At 43.8% G+C, this 20,148-nt stretch overlaps 1 protein-coding gene across 11 annotated transcripts in view; it reads right to left on the bottom strand.

Moving 5' to 3' along the window:
* The window catches only part of cadpsb (Ca2+-dependent activator protein for secretion b), an 87,695-nt gene that overhangs the window by 28,221 nt on the left and 39,326 nt on the right, over positions 1 to 20,148 (bottom strand). For 8 of the 11 annotated variants that reach the window (XM_042088394.1, XM_042088388.1, XM_042088393.1 and 5 more), the window contains exons 6-12: positions 15,069 to 15,190; positions 9,098 to 9,209; positions 6,155 to 6,294; positions 5,820 to 5,886; positions 5,438 to 5,546; positions 5,057 to 5,275; positions 2,124 to 2,135 (exon numbers count right to left, since the gene is read on the bottom strand). In XM_042088394.1, coding sequence (XP_041944328.1) covers positions 2,124 to 2,135; positions 5,057 to 5,275; positions 5,438 to 5,546; positions 5,820 to 5,886; positions 6,155 to 6,294; positions 9,098 to 9,209; positions 15,069 to 15,190 — 781 coding nt within the window. The remainder of the gene's footprint in view (positions 1 to 2,123; positions 2,136 to 5,056; positions 5,276 to 5,437; positions 5,547 to 5,819; positions 5,887 to 6,154; positions 6,295 to 9,097; positions 9,210 to 15,068; positions 15,191 to 20,148) is intronic. The other 3 variants (XM_042088395.1, XM_042088391.1, XM_042088386.1) reach the window with 1 other exon arrangement.

The following is a 20,148-nucleotide window of genomic DNA, read 5'->3' on the forward strand; positions in this document are numbered from 1 at the left end:
TGGAGAGGAGGGGTGAAAGTAACAGAGAGAGAGACAGAGAGAGAGGGGGGGGTGGAGAGAGAGAGGAAAAGAGGAAGACAGACAGAGATGAAAGGAATTCTGAGGGGAAGCACAAAGGAAATGAGGGGGAGGGAAGATAAACAGAGAAAGAGGAAGCAGGAGGAAGAGAGGGCTAAAGCAGGAGGAAGAGAGGGCTGACGAGGGAGGAAGACAAGAGATGAATATCACAGAGATTAAGTAAGTCAAGGATGAGAAGTTTAAAATCAAGCTTAGGGAGCGGGGACTGTGACTGCATGGAGAGGTTTGCCAGAGGGTAAAGAGGATTTGAAAGCAGAGTTGAAAAAGGAGAGAAGTGTGCTTTTAAAATGTGACAGAGCTGAAAAGGCATTTTTGGACTCGTCTATTTTTGATGCAATGCAACAATTTCTGAGCCCTAATACTACTGAAAAACCAAACACCGATTTCCCCAGTCACTACACTGTCCAAATCAGAGGGAATGGTCAACAGGAAAAATGATCAATTGTCTGTTAACATGTTGCATTCAATATGGACAGATTGAACAGTAGCCACTATGAATGGGTACAATTCAGTGGATGTTTGATGATAGTGTAAACTTACATGCAGGGGAAACAGTGCAACTGGACACTGTGATTTCCAAAGTCATGCACAAACTGTAGATCTGTTACTGTATTTTTTTTAATTGTTCACTTGAGATCACATAACATTTCAATTGCTTTAACGTTCTAGGCATTCCTTTTCTCAAGGCCATTTGCAAGTTGACAATACTTGAGAATGTTGGAGAGTGTTCATAATTACTGCAGAGCTAACCAGCAGGCAAGACACTACAGTGGTCCATCTAGGACAGGGTAGCAATACATTTTTGAAGGTGCAAGAACATGGGTTTAGCATGTAGCCAAAGGAGGCTAAAAAACGGTTTCATTCTCTGGGAGATGGTGAAAAAAAAGGAACAAAAGGAAAATAGAAAGCAAAATTCCTGTCTTTCCACCACTGAAATGGATAACATGACACTGGTGCTCTCCTACACAGGCAGGGCAGTCAAAATGACAGGGCAGTCAAACGAACGTAAAACAAAAGACATCTCTCCCTCTTAGGGGGCAAAGGTGGGGGATATACTGTGCTACATCATGGCTAGCGACTAACAGAGAGGCCCAACTACTCGTAAGGGGGGTGGGGTGAGGGGCATTTCAAAGCGGGAGTATTACATGGTAAGGAGGACCGGCATGAGAGACTCCTTCTTATTGGCATTCAGAATACTCCACGTACATATTTGCCAACTCTCATGAGCGGTAGAATCCGAAGGTGGATGAATAATTGAGAAAAAGGGCAATTGAGCCCAGAAGAGAAGCATTCACAATACGGTTTTGGCCATTCAGCGTGGTCTACCTGGGCATATGGATTTGTGTGCTTGCTCCTATCTTGAAGAAATTATTATATCTTTTTTATTACTTTAAATACATAGACAAACATATAGTATTTCACAGCAGATACTCACAGCATAGACATCTTGTGCAATTCTCATATGGGCATTTTGGAAATCTAGGCACATAATGACTTACAAATCTAGATATTAATTGGACTACAAAATCAATATGCCTTCCTAATTTGATTTCCCCTCTATACCCACCAAATCCATAAGTACTTTTGCATATGTAGCTGAGCAAACTATATATTTACAGTATTGATATCATATGCTCACAAGGCAGACATTTTGTTTTCAGCTCAAATGGCTCACAACCCTGAGAACCTCCTCAGGACTGATTTCAACACCGAAGAGAGAAGGCAATTATGCAACTAAAAATAATAATAATAAAAAGATTTATCATCATCTAAGCCAAATGATAGAACTGAGAATCAAATTACATGCATCCTGAGTCTGTCAACAATGAGAGGCCTACGAGTATTCAAATTTCATACTGGCTAAATGACAGGGAAAAACAAGAAAAGAAAAGAAAAAAATCTACAGTGGTCTAAAGAAATATGAGAGCGAAGTTTGAGAGGAAGAGGGAGAGAGAGATTTATACAGAGATAAAAAAGCACATTGCATGTGTCAGATAATCGTTGTGGATTATCTGACCTGTGCAGGCTAACAGGGAAGCACTTACCCTTGAGTCCAGCTAGAAGACAGCAGGGTAAGAAGGGACAAACCAGAATAACATAAAGACTAGCAACAAGGCTGCAGGACAGCAGACACGAAAACCCTGACCTAGCAGCTGCAATACTGAAGAAGGGTCACAAGCAAAGCATGAGGATAGAAAGAGAGAGAAAACAACACAACAGAAGAACGACACCCTGAAAACCAACACCCCAGTGCAGAGTGCTTGTGTGAGTGGATTGTTAGTGTTGTTCCTGGCTCCTTGTATGCTTGTTTGCGTGAAAAAGACAGACAGAGAGAGAGAGAGAGGAGAGATAAAGCAAGAACGAGGGAAGAGAAGAGAGGATGTAGAAATGAGAAGATACATAAGTGCATGAAAGTGGATGACAGAAAGGCAGTGAGAAAGAGAGAAGTGTAAATGAAACTCAATCTGTATGTGAGAAAGAGAGAGGGATAGGAAGAGAGAATGAGAGAGAAAGAGAGATTGTAAGAAGACAGTGGAGAGGCCTACATTTCACACATCTGTACTGCAGGGGATTTTCTCTGGATTCTGCCATAGACATACCATCTGAATGCATGCTGCTATTTGAATTGTATATCTAGCAGATTAACATAAAACCGGAAAGGCTTCCCTTTCAAAATTCAAACTACAATGGTTATACTGGCACCTACACTTACCTCAAGAATCGGCGTTCAACATCCACTGCTCTGCCACTTGGTATAGGATGCCAGTATCTACATATCTAAATCTATGAAGGTGCTTTTGAGCCAACATCAGCTTGGTTCACTTTTTATTCAGTCTAAATGTGTGCAAAAAACACTGCACACAAACAATAGTTGTGTAATTTATAAGTATCACCCAGGGTTATTGATTTGCTGTCTGGAATGCAGTCCAGTGCTGCCAACTATTTGGCAACAGGCAAATTTATTTATCAAACCACTGAGACCTTTTAAACTCACATTTCATTTCATTCTGGGTGCATAACAAATGCTTGTGACAAGTGTATTGTGGTTGCCACAAATCTCTGCCACAAATATTGCTACATCTACAAATAATACTGATCCTTTCATGATATATCGTATCATATAAGGTACTTATTGTATATGCCCGCTGGAAGACAACATATGTAATGCAATGTAAAGTATAATATAGTAACCTTCAAAATGTATCTGTATGAAGAATATGTAAGAATCTTCCAGAACCTTCATAGCTTTCTAGAATCCAGGAAATCCCCTGCAGGCCAGTTCTGAGGTGGGTACGTGTGGTTTCATCATGGCTCTGTGCCATTCAAGACTAGCAGGGGTGTGTGTGTGGGGAAAGGGGTGAAACATGTACCCTTGGCCACATTGTTTCAGAGGAAGGGGTTTCGGTACCACTGTGAGGAATTGAATGGCATCAGCTCAAAAGGGAATCAACTGACCACAAAAAACGCTCACATACTGGACAAAAACCAATGGAAGAAACTCAGGAGAATCTATGGGTGTAGATTCCATAAATAGGACTGGTTAGTATCTATTCTATTCTTGTCCATGTGGATCTAACTGGGCTCTACATCGAATATCATATATATATATATATTTTAAAAATCTTTGCTCTTGTAATAAATCTAAATGATTATTTTGAGACGAATGAAGGTTGTTCACTGGTGAATCTACAAAAAAACGTCTGTATCTACAACCCACTGTCTCAAAAAAAGAAACAGACATAAAACAAGACATTGATTTTAGATGAAGTTGAAGGATGCACACCAAAAAAGGTAGAAGAAGAACATCCGTTTGGTTCAGAATAGCAGGATCTATTATTGAATCTACAGAGGCCTAAATGCAGTTAGTGTGTCTGTATGTACTTCAAGCAGCAGGTACTATATACCTCTACAACAGACAGATCACCACAACTGCTCCTAATATGTCATGCCAAGGAGTAACTCAATCTTAATGGTTCAGCTGCAACATTTAAGCCCTACACCTTAAGCCTGAGATCAGGTGATTCTAATTGTTGGGGGCCACTGACAACCAAAATGGTCTGTCAGAGTTGAGAAACTTCCAGAAGGACTCTTTGGTGTCAGAGAGGACAAAAGAGGACACGGTATGAGAGTCCTTACTGTCTTACCTTCACATTTGCTACCTGATCAGAGGGCTAAAAGCACAAGGCAACAGCATGGTTAAGGAGAGACAGTGACCTGCCTGAGTAAACAATCTAGGCCCTTGACAGACGCCTGGAAACCAAACGAAACCAAACAAACAAACAGAAAAGGAAAAACCTCTGGTGTCATTTTGAGGGTTTATGGATTGATCCATGGGTTTATGGATTGATACTGTGGCTTGATTTTCTATTCCTTCCTTTCCTCCGGGGAGGTTTTGGAAACTGAGTGGCACACAAAGCTTTCTGAAGGTGCAGCAGCCAATAAGCACAGGAACACAGGGGATGGCAGTGCTCGAACAGGTGACGTAAACGTGACCACCACCACACATTGTCATGACCACGAGATGTACATACGCCACTCTTGATGGTGGATGCCTGTTTATGTGTGTGGAAATATGGGTGTCAGTGGCTGTGACTGGGAGTGGGCATAGGCATTATGAAAAAGAGAGATTTATTTAAGGGTTTGTGAGCCTAAAAGTATGAGTATATATAAGTGCTTAGGGTAGATTTTTGAGTGTGTATACATGTGCACATCAAATCATAGATTAAAAAAAAAACTATTAACAGTCACTGATTATATTCTGGAACAATGATTTTTTGGCAGCTAATTAACAATAACCATGCTAATGTTGTACAAATGTCCCACTAAAACTGGTAATAGTAAAAGCTAAAACATTTACTGTATACATGAGATACTGACCTATGCTAAGAGATGATTTTGACCACTTTGTACATTCAGGGCTGTTTGGCATAATACTAAAAGTAATAATGTCTGGGCTTGACTAAACGTGTGTACTTACAGAACTGAGAAATAGGAGCATCCATCTGAGCAGAAGCACCTCCCTTGGAGTTGAGCTTTTGGACCTGGGTGGGTGGGACGGGCTTATGGGATTGGCCAGTGGCCCTGTACATGGCCTGCACCCATAGGATGCGATCCTGCTCATCATCACTGGCGAAAATCACTGTGTCGCCCTCTCCCCCCTTCACGGCATTAAAGAATGCACGGCCTCCATCCAGACCTGTGCCATGCAGGATGAGAAAGAGAGAAAGAGAGAGAGAGAGAGAGAGAGAGAGAGAGAGAGAAAGTTTTTCTATACATGTACACTTGTGTGTGTGTGTGTGTGTGTGTGTGTGTGTGTGTGTGTGTGTGTGTGTGTGTGTGCTTCTTAAGCACTCCGTACCTGGCTGAGGGTCAGTGTAATCCACAGTGTAGCCGTCCAGCTGCAGCAGCTCCTGTGGCTCCGACTTCTTCTCTCTGTAGCTGCACATGGCGAAGGTGTACTGACTCACCTGCAGCAGAGCACCCACAGCGTGACTGATGGAACAGCCTCGTCCAACCACACACACACAACAGCACACAGACGAGTCACAAAACACCGTCCTCCACAGCGCACCAAATGCTGACTCACTCCTGTGTGGTAACAGTGAGGGACGGCAGCTGTTTTCTCAAGGCAAGGTCGAGGCCATGGCCTGTGCACTTCTAAAAGTCACAGGTTTGATTGAGCAAAGCTACTCTGTTTTCTCACTGAAGACATACTGTATCTAGTCGGCATTTCCTCTCACCTGGACCAGAACAAAGAAACGTTTCTTCCAGCGCTTCCACACGTTCTTCCCAAAGGCCCACAAGTACCTGCATAATACAAAAGCATATATGTCAGAGGTAACCATGAAGGTATTTAATATCATAATTATGTCCTTGGTGCTTTTCTGAACTGAAGAAATGACTATGGCAGTAATCACATTTTAGTAATAACCCTCAGAAAGCTATGATATCTGGACCATTACAGAGCTTATCCGTCTTCTCAAGGCTGGAGAGGAGAGAAGAGGAGGCTATAACACAGGAGTAGCGTCATGAAACTGAATTATGTACGGGACAGGAATCCTGTTTCTTTCCTTACCCACAATGCTTCATGTTCTGTGGTTTGTCCATGCGGACAGCCAGCTTAATCTTCAGGTCGTGGTCGGGACAGGCCTTCGTTAGGGCCATCTTGTGAAGTTCGGCTTGCTTCGGGCTGTTTGGGGTCGGGTGCAAAACAACCTGTTACAAAACAAATCGTTTGTTTAGTCAGACTCTTGCTGTAAATCTCATAAATAGGGAAAATTACCATTTCATCTAAATATAATATTAGATGAAAAATTAATTGATTAAATGGAAAAGGTCGGTGTGACATTGTAGCATTCATCATGAGAGCAAAATAAAGGAAGTAATTACTGCCAATGGCCCTGTCAGTGGACTAAAATGATAATGCAAGGCCCAACATAACTGCGTGATGGGCATTTTTACTGGTCTGGTGTAAGCTGATATGCTCATGTTCCCAGTCAGCATTCTGCCAGATTCAGAACACTCAATTAACTTTTACTCATCCCTTTGCGCTTGTCGCTCACTTTTTTCTGATGTGCCATCAGAGGACAGACACTCAGTGTGATAGAAAGAGAGAGAGAGAAAGAGAGAGAATGGGGAAGAGAGAGAGTGAAAGAGAGACAGAGAGAGAGAGAGTGTGAGAGAAAGTGAAAGATATCAGAGAGTAAATAAGAGCACAACAGAGGGAGAGAGAAAGGAAGAGAGCGAGAAGGAGAGACAGAGAAGCAGAGAGGGAGAGAGAGAGAGAGAGAGAAGGAGAGACAGAGAAGGAGAGCGGGATAGCAAATGAGAGAAAGGGAGAGAAGGAGAGAGAGGGAGAGACAGAGAAGGAGAGAGGGAGAGAGAGAGAGAAGGAGAGACAGAGAAGGAGAGAGGGAGAGAGAGAGAGAAGGAGAGACAGAGAAGGAGAGAGAGGAAGAGAGTGAATGAGAGAGAGGGAGCGAAGGAGAGAGAGAGTGAGGGAGCAGAGAGTGCAAGGAAACGGCTCTGTCCCTGATGAGTCAGAGTAATCTGGCTCTCTTTGCCGAGCTAAAGAGCTTTGAGGGAGGCTGCCTCAGCGGCAGCAGCCAGGGATCAAAGAGCCTCGTCACTGCCAAGGTCAACGCGGCAAGGTGGCGGCTCCAGGCAGTGCTTCCTGAAACCCTGCCTGATGTGCCGGAGTAAATCCTGACACCTAATGATGTCAGAAACGTCAAAAGCAGAGCCAGGAAGGCTCCAAACCTCCATCTTTCTGTCTGTACCATGAACTCTGCAAATATGACTGGTTATGAGTTTACTGAGTAAAAAAACGGCTTATAAAGCCAAAAAGGTCACAGAGACTGGGAATACAAGAGTGAGGTGAGATAGCAGTTAAGACATATCTGTAATATGTAGATGCACAGTGTTTAATTCAGTTCAATTCAAGGTAGCTTTATTGGCATGATAAATATTTATTTGCATTGCCAAAGCAGGACATCAAACAATACAATACAGAACATACGATAGATAAGACATTTATACATATAAATGTGTGTGTGTGTGTGTGTGTGTGTGTGTGTGTGTGTGTGTGTGTGTGTGTGTGTGTGTGTGTGTTTGTGCTGAAAATGGTAGGTATTTCATGTGTATAGTGTGTATAGTGTCTAATCACTGTCCCTCGCTCTATGGCATTCAGTGACATACTGTATTTAGCAGCAAGAGCTGCTGTCTGTCCTTGCTGTCCAAGTAAGACAGGCAGTACTTCTTGTTCTCCCAGGTTCTCGGAACTCCGGGATTAGGTTGGTAAATTTATCGAAGTAGGTATCTCTAATATGTTCATATTTCTTACATTGAAGAAAAAAGTGCACCACCGTCTCAACCTCACCTGTCGTACAGTGACCACAGACTCTTTGCTCTCTCGGAAACTATGACTTTCTTAGTCTGCCTTTTTCTATGGCTAAGCTGTGGTCACTGAGTCTGTATTTGGTCAGTATCTGTCTCTACTTTATATCTCTGACAGTAGAGAGATATTCTTCTAATTCATATTTAGATTTTATGGACCGATAACATTCTAGTTTGTTTTGTTTTTTTGTTTCATTATGCCAATGTTCCAAATATTTTTCTTTAGATTTCTGGATAATTTGGTTGAGATTTAGTCTAAAAGCAGAGCTTGGCTGAGAGAGTGTATTAGTATTTGTTAGAGGGGGATTACTTAGTCTCAGTACAAGCTGACTCAGAGGACTCTTGTTGGGGTTCAGATCTTGAGTTTTTGCTGTGATGAAATGCAGTGAGTTTCTGGGACTTGTTTGGAGATGCATCCAGAATTTAAGTGCTCTCTTTTGTATGTTGATGGGCAATGGGAATCTGCCTAATTCTGCCCTACCGGCATTGGTTGGTGTTTTCTTTTGGATTTTTAAAATTAATCGACAGAATTCTGCATGTAGGGATTCTACAGGATGCTTGTCCCATCTAGTGTAGCTGTGCACACTGAGTGGACCCCATACCTCACTTCCATATAGCGCAATATGGATAACACAGTCGAATATTTTGCACCAAACTTTAATCGGTATGTTTATGTTTCAGAAGTTTCTTTTTATGGCATATAGCGCTCTGCGAGCCTTTTCTTTTAGAGCATTCACTGCCATGCTAAAGCTCCCCGATGCAGCTATGATCAAGCCAAGGTAAGTGTACTGCATCGTGTGATCTAGGGCGGTGCTGCCTAGATTGAAAGGGTATCTGTGTTCCTGACATCTGGGCTTCTTTTGGATTATCATAATGTTTGTCTTTTTTAGATTTACTGTCAGGGTTACTCTCTCTCTCTCTCTCTCTCTCTCTCTCTCTCTCTCTCTCTCTGTGTGTGTGTGCTAGAGTGAAAATAAGGGGCAAAGAGACCAAAGAGACAGAATGTTTAGTTGCTTGTATAGTTTTGTATGAGCATGTGCATGTGCATGTGTATGTGTGTGTATGTATGTGCGTGTGTGTGTGTGTGTGTGTGTGTGTGTGTGTGTGTGTGTGACTACATTACCCTGCCCAGTTCTTTGTCCTCGAGTGCCAGCACTCCAGTGCTCTCCGTGAAAAGCTTCACCTTGACAGCAGGGAGAGGGTGTGTGGTGGTGAAGTCTCCTTGAGTCCCCCAGCTGTGAAACAGAACGACACGACACACTCTCTCAGGCAGGCTGGCACGGCAGGGCAGGCACAAACACTGGAGCCTTCACTGACAACAGCATGCCACACACTACATCTAATGGACAGTCCAGTTCTTTTCTTATTATTGCTCCATGTCTATACATATCAAGTCAACCCTGGACGTTATTTTCCAGCATAGGCCAGCAATCATATGATGTTTTATTTTCTCTCTCTCTCTCTCTCTCTTTCTCTCTCTGCTTTTGTCACTTTCAGTAGTGAGTAGGGCACACAGACACACAAACGCACATGAACACACACACATTTGAATTCTTTATTCGAATCCACCAATCAAATTTCTTCGCACACGCACACACGCACACGCACAGTCGCACACGCACACACACACACACGCACACGCACACAAGCAGCTCCACAGGTACAAGCCATCTCTCAAGGCTCTTAAGAATGAAAGGTGCAATAGGTGTCAGCGATCCTGAGTGTTCATCTCGGGGGGCTGAGCCCCAGCTACAGATCCCTGCTGAGACTGAGACTCCATGAGACCTCATGCTGGCTCTCCCATGCTGGCACAGCAGCATCCACAGCACACACACTGGCCGCTCCCTCACACACTACTGATCATACTCTTGATGATGTGCGTCTGTTGTGTGGACCAGCCATAAACGCTTGGTCAAATTCCAGACTCTTTTCCTCAGTGGTTCCATGTTGGTGGAATGAGTTGCCCAGTGCTCTCCGTTCCCGTGATAGTTTTGGGTCTTTCAAGAGGGGCTTAAAGGCAATCTGTTCAACATTATTATTATTATTATTATTATTATTATTATTATTATTAAGCGTTTCTTATGCATTATGGTTTGCATATTGTAGTATTATTATTTTCATTAGGGTATTAATTGAATTGACATTGTTGTTTATTATTACTATTCTCCTTATTGTTTACTGTTAAATGTAACTACCGGTATTGTATTGTTGTTATTTGTATGTCGCTTTGGACACTCGTGTCTGCCAAATCCCATAACCATAACCATACTCCCGACTACACTTCTACACACAAAATACACAGAGCACACACACACACACACACACACAGAAATACAAACACACACACACACACACACACACACACACACACACACACACACACACACAGATGCACTGTGATACACATACATTACGTACATATTTATCTCAAGTAAGAACACAATAACACAGGGACACACCGATAAGCACACTTTGGAGAAGATGTACACATCTAGATGCACATTTACTACACACAAGGACACAGACACACACATACACACATGCACATAAACACACAAACACACACACACATATCAAGCCTGAATGTAAGATTTATGGCACCCAAGAGAAGGAGGGAACCATGTGATCTCATCAGCTGCCGTGGAAACAGGCAGCACGTGTCACAGACAGCAGGCGAAGGCGGAAAGAAATGGGAGAGTGAGAGAAGCAGAGGAATAAGCAGGACGATAAGAGGAGGACAGTAGGAAAAGGAACAGGGGCAGAATCAGAGAGGGAGGGGGCAAGAGAAAGAGAGAGAGAGAGAGAGAGAGAGAGAGGAAGAGAAAGTGTAAAATAAAGAGAACAGAGAGGATGAAAAGCGAGATATAGGTATAAAAACACATGGAGACAGAGCAATGAAGGAAACAAGGGAGTGACAGAGCGAGAGAGAAAGATGAGAGAAGGAGAAACAGAGCCATGCAGGGAAGGAGTGAGTGAGGGAGGGGAGGGGTGGGGGGCGGTGGTGGTGGAGGGAAGTGATTTATCTTCCTGCAGCGTGCACGGAGCTCTGTGAGCCGCATCCAAGTAGCGGCAGTGTGACGAATTCAGCCTGGCGGCGAGGGGAGCGAGGTACGGCAGGGACGCAGAGGCGCACACAAAGTCACCCCTAGCACCGGCGCTCCAGCCACGACCACCAACACTGGCTGAGCACCGCGCCACCAGGCGCACACTGCGGTCACACACGGGGGCAATAGCACTCAGCGAGGGTCAACATGTCAGTGTATTGCTCCTGAGGGGCCACTAGTGTGGCTTCAGCGACTGACCGCGCTGTCCTCGCACACTTTGTGTTTTTGTGTTTGTGTTTTGAGCGACTCTTGAGCCTCTGCAAAACATAAGCAGTGGACTGGCCTTTAATTAGGTAGCACAAAACAGCCTCCAACTCACATTACATAAGAGTATAAGCTCAGCAGAAAATGCAGGGTACAGTGTGATGATTTATCTGCCCTGGTTAGATAGCACATGCCACTGGGTTTGGAATGATACGCGTCCAAGACTGGCTTGTGTGATTTACACAGTTAACAGCAAGCTAACTTTAGTCCATGACATTTCCTTCATTCTCAGTCAGGGGGTTGTGTTGATTAATAGACACCAATGAATTAACCTGATCTGCCAGGTTTCTTTGAAACTGGATATGATACTGTTCATTTTGAATTTCCCATTAAAAACATGCTAATAATTGAAAAATAATTCAATGAGCCCAGTAGCTGCCCCTTGACCCATGTATGGTGTCAGAATGGGAGCCCGGTGTCACCGGGCTCCACGGAGGTGCTGCTCCGGCGGCAGAGAGCAGGCCCTGGGCAGGTGCCTCTGGCTCTGGGGTGGGGGTGGAGGTGGGGTGGTGCGGTGCTGGGTGGCACAGGGGCAACTCTGGGGTGGGGGTGGAGGTGGGGTGGTGCGGTGCTGGGTGGCACAGGGGCAACTCTGGGGTGGGGGTGGAGGTGGGGTGGTGCGGTGCTGGGTGGCACAGGGGCAACTCTGGGGTGGGGGTGGAGGTGGGGTGGTGCGGTGCTGGGTGGCACAGGGGCAACTCGCGTGAGCAGATGGCTCATAGGAAGCGGGGAGCTCCCATGGAGGAGCCAGTTTAAAGACAAACAGGGACAACGCAGCAGCAACCGCTACACACAGCTCTGCCCACAGAGGGAGGGAGGGAGGGGGAGAGAGAAAGAAAGAGAAGGAGAGAGGAAGAGAAGAAGAAGGGAGGAGGGAAAGAGAAAGAGAAAGAGAAAGAGCAAGACAGAGACAGATTTCCTCAATGTCCTTATAGAGATGAAAGATTTCTTAGTGTCATATTCACACCTTTCTTGCTTTGTATACATTTTTGTGCATCATTTCTCCATGTTTATTTAGCTCAGATGAGCTTGTGAAGAATGTTTTCCTCTCTCCTAAACCACTCTCTCTCTCCCTCCCTACCTCCTTTCCTCCCCCCCTCTCTCTCTCTCTGTCTGTTTGTCTCTCTGCCTCTCCCTCTCTGCAGCAGTGTGCCTCTGAAGGTGGAGGCACAGCCAGTGGCTCTGGTACACCATCAGTAGCATAAATAAACTGGCAAAGGCAAACCAGTAGGGCCCACTATTTATCACCCTGCACCCTCCGAGTGCTGTAGAGGCCCATAAAGCCGGCATTAGGCAGGAGAGGCAGTCAGGCTTGAGCACAATGGGAACAAAACCACAGCCGCCATGCCGTCTAAATCTGGCCACGGTGGTGGGAGTGCTGCTCGCGCTTCTCAAGGTCACCTTGTGCAAAGCAGGAAGTGGGGGGCTCAGCAGAGGAAGCCTGTCAGTGGCATCCTGACTGGACTGGACTGGACTGGACTGGACTGTGCACTGTGTGCTACAGTATGGCCACAGAGGATGGTATTGTGTATTAATGAGTGCCATTAGACGCACAGATGAAGTCCTTAAGGTTTTCTGTCATTATGAAGGATGGTGTAAGAGTGATGTAGTGTGCTTGTGTGTGTGTGTGCGTGTGTGTGTGTGTGTGTGTGTGTGTGTGTGTGTGCGTGTGTGTGTGTGTGTGTGCGTGTGTGTGTGTGTGTGCGTGTGTGTGTGTGTGTGGGGGGGGGGGGAGTGTCTCTGTCTGTATGTCTGTGTTTAATAAAAGAGACGATTGTGCCACTGATGTCACTTTTCTCCAGGACGGCTGGAGGGGGTCTCTCTCTCTCTTCCATTCAGTCTGCCCCCGTTGGGACGGCGTTCTAATCAGCCTCTCCTCGCCTGCATGGCTGTGCTGGGGAGGGGAGACAAGGGCTGTGTTCTGAGCCCCTTCCCCCTTCCCATCTCCTATCCCTCTTTCCCATACCTCCTCTTTCCTCTTTTTCACCATCGCTCCATCCTCATCCCCCTCTCATCCTCCTCCTCCTAATCCCCCCTCCCTGTCATTCTCTCTCTCTCTCTCTCTCTTGCTCTGTCTCTCTCCCTTCCCCTTCTCCCTGCTCATTATAAACTGGCACCTGAACCACTGACGGAGTTGTGAGGGTCCTAAAATAGCTCCCCATCTCACACACATGCAGGGGCTGGGAGGGTGGGGCCTGAGCAGCACTGCTGGGCTCTACTGAAGAACAAGCGCTGCTTGTCCCGAGGACAATCCCGATCAGGAGGTCACTCCGAAACAAGCACAACAAACAAACAGACACAAACATACTCCCACTGAGATGCCCACGCAGAAACACCCACTCCATAAACACACACACAGACACATACACACATAGACAAACACACAGAAAATACATACATTCATTCAACCTTTATTTATTCATGGAAGTTCATTGAGAGTAGCCCACAGACGTACTGAGTACTGACTGCATACTGTTCAGTATTTCCAAGGGTGTCTTAAAGGGAAATGCTGGTCTAACATCAATCTGATTTTGGATGATAACAAAACAACGTTCATCAGTGCAGTCTACTGTATGCAGACAAGCTCAAGTATTTTTACCATTGAAAGTGTAAAGAAAGGGTATAAAAAGGACAGTTCATACAGTCAGTGCATTGCTCTTCTTCAGGCCACAGCCATCTTGTGAAGGGTCTGTACAAGTCGATTACTGAACTCTAGCTTGTGCCGATTTCAGTAATCTTTCTCCACACAAGAAGGCAGTGACTGGAAGAAGAGCTATGTGATTTTTATACCGTTTCTTTAAATTTACAAAGGTAAAAATAATTCAGTTTGTCTGTCGAAACTCTCTCAATAGTAGCATAGTTTAGCCTAGTTAATACCTTAAAAGACTGATTTACTTTGACTTTGGCTCCCAAAGACTATACTATATGCTATTTAATTGTAAATGCATATTATTTTCAGTCTTACTCAAAACTGCATCGTTAGAGCATATTTCCCCCTTTCACTCTCTCCTGCAGCTCTGCAGCTCTCCCCACACACTCTGACTCTGTTTCCACGCAGTCTGACTCCACTGGGCTGATGGCTCCTTCTCTCTGGATACACGCAAATCATCTCACTCTCCACTCACTTCCAGGCATTAATGTACGCTAGGGCACCACGGGCCCGCGCGTGGGCTTGGGGGAGAGGACTCAGAGACGGGAGGATACCTCGGCTCTATGCTCATGTTTCAGTGTTTGCCACCACAACTCCACAGAGCCGTGAAACAAAACAATCTCACTCTAAGTGGATTGAAGTGCAGCTGATTATCATGACATGCATTTACGTTCCATTACACCTGTGTTTTGATAGAACATCATGTTCCATTACACCTGTGTTTTGATAGAACATCATGTTCCAGTTCCGTCTGTGGATTCCATTATGGGAACATAAGTGTCTGATGCTGGAAATATGGAACTCAAGCACTCAGTATAACTATAATAGTTGTAGCAATTGAATGCTGTATTACTACAACCATGTGTTTCCTGACAATTAAGTTTTGCATTTTTTAAATTTGAATGGATACATTTACTGCAAGCCTTATAGAAATTGGTATGTTTTTTTTTCTGTAGCATGTGTTTTCATGGATAAGTTGGAGATGTATCTCCCAGTAGTCAGCAGAATAAGTGGGTGTGAGGAGAGTGTTGTGTACATCATGTGGCCACAGGAGTGGTGTTAGTGGTTTGGCTTACGTGGGTTTGGAGGCCTCGGCCTGATCAGTCTGCAGCTTCTCTCCCCCCTCCACCTCCATGGTGCAGTAAACGATGCGGTTGGGAGCCAGCGACTTCAGGCCCTGCACCTCCATTATGACCACCTGAAGGGGGCAGCATAGAGGCAAAGTCAAGCCTCCCAGTCACACTGCCGAGTTCACTCAGCTCTCCATTAGAGAAATGCACAGCAAAAAAGTCAATGCGAGTCAAAGGGAAGAAAACAACCTGTCAGACAAGCCTGAAGCCTGTAAAATACTCACCTGAAAATGTTCTCTGCCAACAAAAGACAAAATACGCTCTACCAGTGGGGGGTAAAGGCACACTTCATCCATTTTAGCTCTACTGTTGCTCTGCAGAAGGCTGTCATTGTACTTGAGTGATTTTCATTTTCATTTTAAAAATAACCTTAATATTAAATCTGAGTCCAACCAAAGTATTTTGTTTCAAGTTTGTTCGACTTGGAGCAAAAAAGAGCATGAAAATGTTTTTTATCCTATACAATAACAATACTGTAGATCAAGCTTATGAAGGTGGTGAATGGTGACAGTCATAACACCACTGAGTCTTCCACTAGACTAATGTCACATTCACATTACAAGTAGCCCCTTTAGATCATTTCTATACCTTGAGTCTGTCATTAAAAACTTGACATCTTTCACATGCTATGGTAAGAATGACCTGACTAAGTGTATGTTGTCCTATTGTCCACTGATTCTTACAGTTTTAAAAAATGTAACTCAAATCAGCTGAATCCACGGTCAAACTACTGACTGATTGCATGTTCTCATTGCATGTTGTAAATGGTTCAATAAAGGTACAACGAAAAGGGAGGAGAAGAAAATGCAGGTTAGTCGCTGAATTCAGAAGGTGCCCTTGTCACTGCAGGCTACGTGCACAAAAGGCTATCTGTGATCTGGTTTGTTTCCGGTGGAGCCAAGTGTGTTTGAACCTGCCGCTATTGTTAATGTAATTAGTGTCTACATGGACCCAGATGGGCAATGCACCTAGTGAATCAGCATGTTACGATAAAGAAGGATCTATGCGCTTGTTAAAATTGTTATTATTGGGCAAACAAGATATTCAGTGTCAGAGTGAAGATGTAAGGAGTCGGATATAACAGAAGATGCCATTACAACACAATTAATGGTCCACTGGAAATGAATGAGCTACCTGAAGAGCCTTTGGTGCACGTAGCCTATCAGACTGTGCTTGTGTTTGACTAGATCTAGCACCAGAAGGATAGGTACAACATATGGTTTAGCTGCAGTAGGAAATCTGCCTAAATCACTGTTGTGCAGTGCCCTGTAATCACCCCTCTGAGTTACAGCCCCATACTGAGGGAGGAATATTGAACAGTGAAGGGCATAATTACTCCCCAATCTCTGTGTGTTTGTGTATGGGTGTACGCATGGCAAGCTGGCACGGAACTGCAAAGTAAGCAAATATTTTCAAAGATCATCTGTCAGAAAAGCTTTGAGAGGGATGTCATTTAGCATCTGGCAGACGGCACTGTAAATGTCACTGTCTTCTACGCGCAGAGCGCAGAGAAAGGAGCGCTCTTTGAGGGGGAGGAGATGGAGGAGAGTGCCTGCAGGTGGTGTCTCTCTCACAGACAGACCCAACTGGCCATCCATTACTCAACATAGAATAGGTGCTATCAACAAACCGACGCTTGGACACTGCAGATTTTGCAACTGTGTACAAGAAGTCAGAGAGTGATTGTATATTTATCATGACTCATTCGACATATCGCATACTTTACAGTGAATCTATTTATATTTCACAGCAATACGCTGTATGCCTTTTGCTGTCTGCCTCACAGAACAGTTCTATTCATATTAAAACAACACTTAAAAAAACTCTGTACGATAGTAAGCAAGTCTGTTATGTATGCTGCTTGGCTATGTCTTACTATGTGTGAGAATGGGCTTTTCCAATGACTAATGCTCTATATAAAGCAACACAGTGCTGAGTGAAGTCGACATCATGCTCCCGGGTAATGTTGGGAGAATCCTCTTGGTCAATGGAAGACCCTGCTACTCATGTTATTTTGTAGCCATTCAGAGTGACTGACTGGGCACACAGAGGTTGGGCATTTTGTGCTCCATTCACAATCGTCAGGACAAATGGGACACTAGTGGAAAACTACTTAGGATGACAACTTTGTGTCCTCAGAGCGGAAGGGACAGAAAAGGCTGTGAATGTCTGCTAATATTAGTGCAGGATGGCAGGGACAAAAAAACACATCTAAGTCTGTCTGTGTTTTTTGTCTTGAACATCCCAAAGCAATGTTTTTTTCCCCTTCAATGAGGCCCCACTTAGCAGAGGTGGAAAGTAACGAAATACATTTACTCACGTTACTGTATTGAGTAGTTTTTCTGTGTATTTTGTATTTTTAAGTAGTTTATAAAATTGGTATTTTAAATTTTACTTGATTACATTTTGAGTGAAGTATTGTACTTCGCTACATCAAAAATCCCATCCGTTACTTGAGTAAAAAAAAAAGTTAAGACTAACGAAAACAGAAAGGGAGAGAAAAAAAATCACGCCCTAAACAACTAGCCTAGTGATAATGATCAGCATGTAGCCTACAACAGGACATGAATCAAGCTGGCGCCATGCAGTCTTTCTGAAAGTGATGGAAATGGAGCTGGATCACGAGATGCCTCAGATTACATGTGTAGCCTAACCTATGAAAGTGTATTTTCCGCTATTTCAATGGGTTGTCTCAGTTCGTTTTAGCACCAATGATTGCGGAGATAGCCTATTCAAGCAAACACCATGGGATTTCGTGTTTTGACGTTTGTGCTCACCTTTCTTTGGAAAGAAGTTTATTAGTTGTTTCCCCTCATTTTGATGTCTATTTTTCCTGTTTCTGCCTTTGTTTTTGGTAACCTGACTTGGCTTTCTTGGAGAAAGACATTGCACCAGCAGCACAACAATTAGCGGTCCACTACTAGCGATGCTCAGCTAAATAAACAAAAGATAGACTATCGTGCAGGCGGACTAAACCATTTAGCTCTTTAGCAAGGGAGAGTGAGAGTGACCGTAGACAGTTTTCACTATGTTTTGTATACAAAATCCAGTCAGTCCTGTCATTTTGACATTTAATTTGGAAGTTAAAATATTCAGGTAAAATAAATATATGGTGGAAATAAGTATTGAACACTTAATTTTTTTTTTCAGTAATTAGCCTGAACTTCCTAGGGTTAGGGTTAGTGAGTCTATTCAAAATTTTCACCACACATTATATTAACACATATAAAAAATCCAAACATAACAGTTATGTGTAATAAAGTGGAATGACACAGGAAAAAAAGTATTGAACGTGCCTACTGAAATTTCTTCAATACTTTGTGGAAAAGCCTTTGTTTGTAATGACAGCTTCAAGACATTTCCTGTATGACAAAACTTATTAGTCGCAGTATCAGGTGTGATTTTGGCCCATTGTTCTAAACAGATTCCAGGGGTCCCTCTTGTGAATCCTGATCTTTAGTTACTTCCAGAACTGTTTAATTTAATTTAATTGAATTGGCTGCCTTCAAGTCTTTCTGGAGCTTTCTCAGAGTGGTCCTTGGCCCTTGGAATTGACTATCCTTCTGACTCCCTGGTCAGAAATATTGCGAGGAGATCCTGTGCATGGCCGGTTGATGATGCAGTGATGTTTCTTCCACTTGCAGATAATGGCTCCCATGCTGCTTACTAGAAGATTCTGAAGCTTTGAAATGCATCTGTAACCAGTTTCATTGATATGTTTTGCAACAATAAGGTTGCAAAGGTCTTGGGAGAGCTTTTTGCTTTTATCCATCATGAAATGTTTCTTGTGTGACACCTTGGAAAATGAAAAACCTTTTTATAGCCCATCAATATGTAGGCTACTAACCAAGCTTATATTAATTTGCACAGATAGAAAGGATAACTACTCTCTAACTACTTACAGATTCCAGCTCGTTCCTTCCCTTTCCTTGCCTTAGTGCTTTTTCTTAGCGTGTTCAATACTTTTTCCCTGTGTAATTCCACTTCATTACACATGACTCTACTTATGGAGTTGTTTGGATTTTTTATGTGTGGATTACCTGAGTTATTACTAATGCCTGGTGAAAATGTTGTGCCCCCCGTATTCCACTTTTCAAGGGCCCTCTCCTCCATTGGGGTCCTATACTTCCCACTTTCCCCAGTCTGACGCCCTTTAATGTGCTGAACCTTCTGCTCGTTTCCAAATCTAAAAAAACTGTCTGCAACTCAACATTGGCCTGCCTGCCTCAGCTGCCTGTGAGGGGCATTTCAGTTGTGCTGGATTACTGTTCACTGCAAAACGATCAAGGATGAGTGCAACTAACTTTGAAAATCAACTACTGCTCAAACTTAAAGGAGAACTCTTTCACATTTTTTCACATAGATCTCCATTTCTCAACGTCACTGAGTACTGTCGGTATGAACAAAACTGAAACAATCGGTTTTACCTAGCTCGAGTTGCTGCAGCTACAGCGCTACACACTGGGAGCATGAACATTGCTGCCTTAGCTGCTGGCTGCAGCAACTCCAGCTAGGACCAAAGTCCTTTTAGGCAAGTCCCTCCACTCGGCAGGCCATATTGCAACGCTTTTTGGGCACTTATCGTGCATCTATTTCAGCAGAAATGCGTGTGCGTAAGGCTTCACGACACCAATCTTGCTCCAGCAGCAAGATCACAACAGATGATTGGCACGATGTCTTCACAGCACACCACATGATTGGCTCAATGTATTTTACAACACACCACATGATTGGCTCAATGTATTCACATGTCGACGTTTTGCCGTGGAAGGGTTGTGATATGTGTAGACAACTGCCATATTGGCGTTACAAACTAACCCCATGCATTACTATGGGGGATTTTTTGAGTGCTGTGTCTCCTCATTAGAAAGTCTGGTTTCTGGTACCCCCCCCCCCCAAAAAAAAAAAAGTAACTAAGTAACTTTTACTTAAAGTACATTTGAAATGAACTACTTTTTACTTTTACTTTAGTACAGTTTCAGATCAGTATTTTAACTTGTACTTGAGTAATATTTAATCAAAGTAT

Source organism: Alosa sapidissima, chromosome 4, assembly GCF_018492685.1.
Source record: "Alosa sapidissima isolate fAloSap1 chromosome 4, fAloSap1.pri, whole genome shotgun sequence".
NCBI lineage: Eukaryota > Metazoa > Chordata > Actinopteri > Clupeiformes > Clupeidae > Alosa > Alosa sapidissima.